Genomic DNA, 9,652 nt, shown 5'->3' on the forward strand with positions numbered 1-9,652 from the left:
GTGACAAAACGGATGGCACTGTGATAAACTGCATCCAGTTTGCTGAGTAGAGTGTTGGAAGCAATTTTGTAGATGACATCGCCGAAGTCGAGGATCGGTAGGATAGTCAGTTTTACTAGGGTAAGTTTGGCGGTGTGAGTGAAGGAGGCTTTGTTGCGGAATAGAAAGCCGACTCTTGATTTGATTTTCGATTGGAGATGTATGATATGAGTCTGGAAGGAGAGTTTACAATCTAGCCAGACACCTAGGTACTTATAGATGTCCACATATTCAAGGTCGGAACCATCCAGGGTGGTGATGCTTGTCGGGCATGCGGGTGCAGGCAGCGATCGGTTGAAACGCATGCATTTGGTTTTACTAGCGTTTATGAGCAGTTGGAGTCCACGGAAGGAGTGTTGTATGGCATTGAAGCTCAATTGGAGGTTAGATAGCACAGTGTCCAAGGACGGGCCGGAAGTATATAGAATGGTGTCGGCTGCGTAGAGGTGGATCAGGGAATCGCCCGCAGCAAGAGCAACATCATTGATATATACAGAGAAAAGAGTTGGCCCGAGAATTGAACCCTGTGGCACCCCCATAGAGACTGCCAGAGGACCGGACAGCATGCCCTCCGATTTGACACACTGAACTCTGTCTGCAAAGTAATTGGTGAACCAGGCAAGGCAGTCATCCGAAAAACCGAGGCTACTGAGTCTGCCGATAAGAATATGGTGATTGACAGAGTCGAAAGCCTTGGCAAGGTCGATGAAGACTGCTGCACAGTACTGTCTTTTATCGATGGCGATTATGATATCGTTTAGTACCTTGAGTGTGGCTGAGGTGCACCCGTGACCGGCTCGGAAACCAGATTGCACAGCGGAGAAGGTACGGTGGGATAAGATGGTCAGTGACCTGCTTGTTGACTTGGCTTTCAAAGACCTTAGATAGGCAGGGCAGGATGGATATAGGTCTGTAACAGTTTGGGTCCAGGGTGTCTCCCCCTTTGAAGAGGGGGATGACTGCGGCAGCTTTCAATCCTTGGGGATCTCAGACGATATGAAAGAGAGGTTGAACAGGCTGGTAATAGGGGTTGCGACAATGGCGGCGGATAGTTTCAGAAATAGAGGGTCCAGATTGTCAAGCCCAGTTGATTTGTACTGGTCCAGGTTTTGCAGCTCTATCAGAACATCTGCTATCTGGATTTGGGTAAAGGAGAACCTGGAGAGACTTGGGCGAGGAGCTGCGGGGAGGGGGGGGGGCTGTTGGCCGAGGTTGGAGTAGCCAGGCGGAAGGCATGGCCAGCCGTTGAGAAATGCTTGTTGAAGTTTTCGATAATCATGGATTTATCAGTGGTGACCGTGTTACCTAGCCTCAGTGCAGTGGGCAGCTGGGAGGAGGTGCTCTTGTTCTCCATGAACTTCACATTGTCCCAGAAATTTTTGGAGTTGGAGCTACAGGATGCAAACTTCTGCCTGAAGAAGCTGGCCTTAGCTTTCCTGACTGACTGCGTGTATTGGTTCCTGACTTCTCTGAACAGTTGCATATGGCGGGGACTATTCGATGCTATTGCAGTCCGCCACAGGATGTTTTTGTGCTGGTCGAGGACAGTCAGGTCTTGAGTGAACCAAGGGCTGTGTCTGTTCTTAGTTCTGCATTTTTTGAACGGAGCATGCTTATCTAAAATGGTGAGGAAGTTACTTTTAAAGAATGACCAGGCATCCTCAACTGACGGGATGAGGTCAATGTCCTTCCAGGATCCCCGGGCCAGGTCGATTAGAAAGGCCTGCTCACAGAAGTGTTTTAGGGAGCGTTTGACAGTGATGAGGGGTGGTCGTTTGACTGCGGCTCCGTAGCGGATACAGGCAATGAGGCAGTGATCGCTGAGATCCTGGTTGAAGACAGCGGAGGTGTATTTGGAGGGCCAGTTGGTCAGGATGACGTCTATGAGGGTGCCCTTGTTTACAGAGTTAGGGTTGTACCTGGTGGGTTCCTTGATGATTTGTGTGAGATTGAGGGCATCTAGCTTAGATTGTAGGACTGCCGGGGTGTTAAGCATATCCCAGTTTAGGTCACCTAACAGAACAATCCCGGAAGCTAGATGGGGGGCGATCAATTCACAAATGGTGTCCAGGGCACAGCTGGGAGCTGAGGGGGGTCGGTAGCAGGTGGCAACAGTGAGAGACTTATTTCTGGAGAGAGTAATTTTCAAAATTAGTAGTTCGAACTGTTTGGGTATGGACCTGGAAAGTATGACATTACTTTGCAGGCTATCTCTGCAGTAGACTGCAACTCCTCCCCCTTTGGCAGTTCTATCTTGACGGAATATGTTATAGTTGGGTATGGAAATCTCGGAATTTTTGGTGGCCTTCCTGAGCCAGGATTCTGACACGGCAAGGACATCAGGGTTACCAGAGTGTGCTAAAGCAGTGAGTAAAACAAACTTAGGGAGGAGGCTTCTGATGTTGACATGCAAGAAACCAAGGCTTTTTCGATCACAGAAGTCAACAAATGAGGGTGCCTGGGGACATGCAGGGCCTGGGTTTACCTCCACATCACCCGCGGCACAGAGAAGGAGTAGTATGAGGGTGCGGCTAAAGGCTATCAAAACTGGTCGCCTAGAGCATTGGGGACAGAGAATAAGAGGAGCAGGTTTCTGGGCATGGTAGAATATATTCAGGGCATAATGCGCAGACAGGGGTATGGTGGGGTGCGGGTACAGCGGGGGTAAGCCCAGGCACTGGGTGATGATGAGAGAGGTTGTATCTCTGGATATGCTGGTTGTAATGGGTGAGGTCACCGCATGTGTGGGAGGTGGGACAAAGGAGGTATCAGGGGTATGAAGAGTGGAACTAGGGGCTCCATTGTGAACTAAAACAATGATAACTAACCTGAACAACAGTATACAAGGTATATTGACATCTGAGAGAGACATACAGCGAGGCATACAGTAATCACAGGTGTTGAATTGGGAAAGCTAGCTAAAACAGTAGGTGAGACAACAACAGCTAATCAGCTAGCACAACAGCAGCAGGTAAAATGGCGTTCACTAGGCAACGGGGCCGACAGATAAAACATAAACAAGCAGAATGGAGTACCGTGATTAATGGATTAATGGACAGTCCAGCGTGCATCAGCTATGTAGCCAAGTGATCAGTGTCCAGGGGGCAGCGGTGGATGGGGCAGGGAAGCTGGACTGGCGAGTGTTATCCAGGTAAAAAACAAAAAACCCTAACCTTCATTTAGTGATAACAGCCAGAGTTTTGGGTATACTCGGTTCTGTCTGGCTGTTCCTCCAGCCCTGTCTCCAGCGCCCCAGCACGGCTCTGATCTCCTTGGTCCTGAAGCTATAGATGAACGGGTTGGCCACTGGGGGGAACAGGCTGTAGAATAGAATAGGTACTTTAGAAGAAGATTACTTTACTTTGTCGGTTGTCACAGAAACACAGATATTTCCCTTTAAAATCTCTACAGGATCGGTGTCCTCCACCGCGGGATGGTTGAGCTAACATAGGCTAATGTGGTTAGCATGAGGTTGTAAGTAACAAGAACATTTCCCAGGACATAGACGTATCTGATATGGGCAGAAAGCTTACATTCTTGTTTATCTAACTGCACTGTCCAATTTGCAGTAGCTATTACAACGAAAATAATACCATGCTATTGTATGAGGAGAGTGCACAGTTATGAACTTGAAAATGCATTAATAAACCTATTAGGCACATTTGGGCAGTCTTGATACAACATTTTAAACAGAAATGCAGTGGTTCATTGAATCAGTCTAAAACTTTGCACATACACTGCTGCTATCTAGCGACCAAAATCTAAATTTCGCCTAAACTGGAATAATACATTACAGCCTTTCTCTTGCATTTCAAAGACAATGGAACAAAAAAACAAACATATTTTACCAGATCTAAAGTGTCATATTCTCCTACATTAATTTCCCATTTCCACAAACTTCAGTGTTTCCTTTCAAATTGTATCAAGAATATGAATGTCCTTGCTTCAGGTCCTGAGCTACAGGCAATTAGATTTGGGTGTCATTTTAGGCAAAACATTTTAAAAAAAGGGGTCCAATCCTTAAGGGCACAACAAGTAGTGGTTCATTCCACACTTTTTCATCGCCGGCCCGGGACTTGACTAGTAACCTTTGGGATCCTGGTCCACCTCTCTAACCTGTGGTTTACCTACCTGTAGAAAATGGTGAGGCCGATGCGGAGGTCAGGGGTCATGATCAGGTTGGGGATGTAGGGTGTAGCGTACACTATGAAGCGGGGCATGTAGTAAATAAGGATGATACAGCCCTGAGTAGCACAAGTAGAGAAGGTCTTCAGCCTGCCCTGGGTTATAGAGGGGAGAGTAGTGGGTTAGAGGATAGGTTTAGTTTAGATAAGAATGATACAGCCCTGGTTAAGAAGGTCTTCAGCCTGCCCTGGGTTAGAGAGAGGAGAGTAGTGGGTTAGAAGAAAGGTTTAGTTTAGATAAGAATGATACAGCCCTGAGGAGCAGGTAGAGAAGGTCTTCAGCCTGCCCTGGGTTAGAGAGAGGAGAGATGGAGAAATGTTCTCAGTGGGTTAGGGTTAGTAGAGAGTAGTTAATCAAATTAGCGACACGGACAGGACAAGAAACACACATACCCCGGCACTCCTCCAACCCAGACCCAGTGCATCCCCCACCCACCCAGAACCCCGCACTCGCAACCCCTCCTCCCACCCAGACCCAGTGCATCCCCCACCCACCCAGACCCCCTGCACTCGCAACCCCTCCTCCCACCCAGCCCCCCTGCACCCCCACCCCCTGAATTCTGACCTGTGTGTTAGCCATGCGCATCACGGTGACGATGATGTTGATATAGGAGAAGACGATGAAGGAGAAGGGGACGAGGAGCACAAAATAGGCCAGGCCAATGGAGCTGCCCTGGATCGCCGCCATGTCGGAGCAGGACAGTTTAGTCAGGGACAGAGCGTCACAGTAGGCATGGAGAATTCGGTTGGGACCACAGAATGCTACTTTCTGGGAGATAAAACACACACACACACACACAAAAAGTAATTGTCAATTTATCAAATGTATTCAGAAAGCCCTTTTTACATTAGCAGTACGTAACCCCGGCCTAGACCCCAAAAGAGCGCCACAGTTAATGTGAAGGAGCAGGTTGTGCACACCAAACGCTACGTTCTGGGAGGTGAAGCAAGGACATGTTTAGAGTAGATGCTGTGTAATTCTCAATCAATATCATTTATTTATAAAGGGTCCTTTTTACTTCAGCAATGTCCTTTAAACAGTAACCTAGACGACAAAGAGAAAACTGAATCAGAATGGCAAGGGAAAAACTCCTTAATAAAAGGAGGACAATGGTCAAGGGACCATAGGCCCATTCTCTTCTGGCTGCAGCATGTGTTTTATTGTAAAAGTTTCAAGTTTAAATGTCACGTGCACAAGTACTATGTATGTGTGCATGTTATGTGTCTGTTGGAGTGTGTGTACGTGTGTGTGTGTGTACTATGTATGTGTGCATGTTATGTGTCTGTTGGAGTGTGTGTACGTGTGTGTGTGTGTGTGTGTGTACTATGTATGTGTGCATGTTATGTGTCTGTTGGAGTGTGTGTACGTGTGTGTGTGTGTACTATGTATGTGTGCATGTTATGTGTCTGTTGGAGTGTGTGTACGTGTGTGTGTGTACTATGTATGTGTGCATGTTATGTGTCTGTTGGAGTGTGTGTACGTGTGTGTGTGTGTACTATGTATGTGTGCATGTTATGTGTCTGTTGGAGTGTGTGTACGTGTGTGTGTGTACTATGTATGTGTGCATGTTATGTGTCTGTTGGAGTGTGTGTACGTGTGTGTGTGTACTATGTATGTGTGCATGTTATGTGTCTGTTGGAGTGTGTGTACGTGTGTGTGTGTACTATGTATGTGTGCATGTTATGTGTCTGTTGGAGTGTGTGTGAGTGTGTACTCCTGTGATTGGCTATAGAGAAAATAATAAAATACCAAGGTTTGTACTTCGGCAAAAAAATGCCTACGTTCTTTTGTTTATTTATTATTATTATAATTATTTTTTTTGGTGGAGGGGGTACTTAAAAAATATGTATATTTAACCTTTATTTAACTAAGCAAGCCAGTTAAGAACACAGTTTTATTTCCAATGACGGCCTACCCCGGCCAAACCCGGACAATGCTGAGCCAATTGTGATAAAGATATGCCAATTTGATTTACCTAGACTTTTTTAAATTTAACAGTAGTACCCTGGAATATTGTTTTGTGATGTGTTGCCTTGGTGAACTCTTTGCAGCAAACATTCTCGGGCTGTTAGGCCCTCTAATGGCTGTAGTGACACTACTATCATTATACATTATTTTATCAATCCAGTACCCTGGTGAAGTCTATGGTGCCGATGGCAGGTGAGATTGTGGCTGACATCCAGGAGAAGACTGTTAGACCACTCATTATCTGGTTGGTCATCAACATAGGGTATCTAGAGAGGGTGATGGAGGGATGGAGAGAGAGAGAGAGGGGGTGGAGGAAGAGTGGGAGACGACCCCAAAACATTATGAAACACTTTCCCCCCAAACACACTTAATTTATTTTGCATCATTTATCATAAAGCATAATATGTGCTGTTGTCGTTGTTACCTGAGAGGGTGACAGATAGCCAGGTATCGGTCCATAGCCATAGTCAACATGATGAGAGAGTTGAGTGTTCCAAAGTAGTGGATCATTTGTTCCTGGAACAGACACGTATGGAAGGAGATCCTCCCGTCGTCCCACCACCACCGAGCTATCACTTTGGGAAGGGCCACTGTGGCAAAACCTGGAAGGGAGGGGAAAGGAACGGAGACAAGAGGAGTGCCGAGAAAAGAGGAGCAGAGAGAGGAGAGAGGAGAAGAGAGGGGAGAGAGGAGAGTGTTGAAGAGAGGAGGAGGAGAGGACAGAGGAGAGCAGAGAAAAGAGCAGCAGAGAGGAGAGAGGAGAAGAGAGAGGAGGAGAGGGGTTGAGGGGGGGGACAAAGAGGAGCGAAGAAGGAAGGACACATGAGACACATTTTAACAGGACACTCTTTCTCTCATGACCTCTCCTCTCTCATTAATGCCTGAGCACCAGCAAGACACATTTAAACTCCATCGGCAGTTACATTGGGGAAGGAGAGAAAGAAAGAGATACACATTTGAATATTCTACCATGACCCCTTACCTATATCTGACAGAGCCAGGCTGAGTATCTTATCTATATCTGACAGAACCAGGCTGAGTATCTTATCTATATCTGACAGAACCAGGCTGAGTATCTTATCTAGCTGAGTATCTTATCTATATCTGACAGAACCCAGCTGAGTATCTTATCTAGCTGAGTATCTTATCTATATCTGACAGAACCAGGCTGAGTATCTTACCTATGTCTGACAGAACCAGGCTGAGTATCTTACCTATATCTGACAGAGCCAGGCTGAGTATCTTATCTATATCTGACAGAGCCAGGCTGAGTTTCTTACCTATATCTGACAGAACCAGGCTGAGTATCTTATCTATGTCTGACAGAACCAGGCTGATTATCTTACCTATATCTGACAGAGCCAGGCTGAGCATGATGATGTACATGGGTTTCTGCAGGCTGCGCTCCAGGGCAAACAGCACCACCAGCAGGATGTTCCCCACCACTGTGATCACATAGACGAAGAAGAAGAACCAGGCCACCAGCTGGTAGAAGGATGGATCGAGCCCCGGGAAGCCCACGATCACAAACTCTGACACACGCGTGTAGTTCTCATTCACCTCAAACATACTGTACTGGGGAAGGTGGGGGGGATAGTGGAGGAGATACAAAGCCTCTTACAATCAATACCTCCTAAGTTAGAGAGAGAGATAATGAGTGAGTGAGAGAGTGAGAGAGAGAGAGAGTGAGAGAGTGAGAGAGAGAGAGAGAGAGAGAGAGAGAGAGAGAGAGAGAGATGCTGAAGACCCTGGATGATCCCTCTACATCCTTACCTCCCACGTTAGAGAGAGAGAGAGAGAGAGAGAGAGAGAGAGACTGAGTGACATATAAAGTGACATATATATAAAGAGGGAGATCCATCTCTCCATCCTTACAACCACCTAAGATGGAGAGAGTAAGAGAGAGAGAGAAAGGAACATTTACTTAAAAGAGAGAGATCCTGAAGACCCGACATCCTCCATCCTTACCTCCACCTGATGGAGGGAGTAATAGAGAGATAGTGAGAGAGAGAGAGTTACATAAAAGAGAGAGATGTTGAAGACCCTGGATGAAGTCTATCTCTCCTTCCTTGACTCCTAAGATGGAGAGAGTAATAGAGAGATAGTGAGAGAGAGAGAGTTACATAAAAGAGAACAGAGACAGACAAGACAAACAAGCCATGTTTAATTCCATGGACATATAATCTATTCATTCTATGTCTATGTTTAGTTATATTCCCAGCAAATCCTTATGCATAGAGATGTTGAAGACCCTGGATGAACTCTCTCTCTCTCCATCCTTGACTCCTAAAATGGAGAGAGTAATAGAGAGACAGTGAGAATGAGTTACATAAAAGAGAGAGATGTTGAAGACCCTTGATGATGTCTCTCTCTCTCTCTCTCTCTCTCTCTCTCTCTCTCTCTCTCTCTCTCTCTCTCTCTCTCTCTCTCTCTCTCTCCCTCTCTCTCCCTCTCTCCATCCTTACCTCCTTTCCAACCAGTGGCCCCAGAGGTGTGTGGCGTTAGCCGTTCTATACCTCCCAACTTTATACGCAACATGCCCTCTGACAAGACAGCCAACAGCCAATCAGAGATCTCCACCCAGGTAATGTCATCATTCTCACCTCACTCATGATGTCAATCACAGCAAGTTTTCATCCCTGGCCATCTCTCAAGTTCTCTCTATCTTTTTTTGTCGAAAAGTAAGTGCACACCCCTTCAAGTTAGTGAATTGGGCTATTTCAGCCACACCCGTTGCTGACAGAAGTATAAAATCGAGCACACAATCTCCACAGACAAACATTGTTAGTAGAATGGCCTTACTGAAGAGCTCAGTGACTTTCAACATGGCACCGTCGTAGGATGCTACCTTTCCAACAAGTCAGTTTGTCAACTTTATGCCCTGCTCGAGCTGCCCCGGTGACCTGTAAGTGCTGTTATTGTGAAGTGGAAACATATAGGAGCATCAACAGCTTGAGTGGTGTAAAGCTCACAGCGATTGGACGATTGGAGCAGTGGAAACACGTTTTCTGGAGTTATGAACTATGCTTCACCAACTGGCAGTCCGACAGACGAATCTGGGTTTGGCGGATGCCAGAAGAGTGCTACCTTCCCCAATGCATAGCGTCAACTGTTAACTGTGAAACTGTTAACAAGAAAACCATTCATAGCATTATCCCATATTCCCATTGGATGTTAATTGTTTATTCATTTAATTTCGGTGGGTATTTCATGGGATTTATTTAACATTGACATTAGATTGGAAAAGATAATCTAGCATAAAAATGACTTAATTTTGACCAAAAAAAACATATTTATATTAATAAATGATTTAAATGAATTTAATTCTGCTTTTGGCTTCATTTGTGTGATGACGTCCTTTAGCCTGTAGGCCATGGTAGCCCTTAATGAGGCCTTGTCCAACCCCTCAAAACATCTGTGAACATTAGCTGAAAGTAAAATAAAACAAACATTAATAATA

General features: G+C 45.9%; 1 protein-coding gene across 1 annotated transcript; it reads right to left on the reverse strand.

Moving 5' to 3' along the window:
* Positions 1-3,214: 3,214 nt before the first annotated feature.
* Positions 3,215-7,761, reverse strand: LOC135543728 (olfactory receptor 10A4-like). Its single transcript, XM_064971089.1, has 6 exons — positions 7,539-7,761; positions 6,617-6,794; positions 6,356-6,458; positions 4,789-4,992; positions 4,171-4,319; positions 3,215-3,359 (listed from the first exon to the last, which is right to left on the reverse strand). Exons 1-6 carry the CDS (start codon positions 7,759-7,761, stop codon positions 3,215-3,217), a joined length of 1,002 nt encoding a protein of 333 aa, XP_064827161.1.
* Positions 7,762-9,652: the final 1,891 nt, after the last annotated feature.

Source organism: Oncorhynchus masou, chromosome 8 (assembly GCF_036934945.1).
Source record: "Oncorhynchus masou masou isolate Uvic2021 chromosome 8, UVic_Omas_1.1, whole genome shotgun sequence".
Lineage (NCBI taxonomy): Eukaryota > Metazoa > Chordata > Actinopteri > Salmoniformes > Salmonidae > Oncorhynchus > Oncorhynchus masou.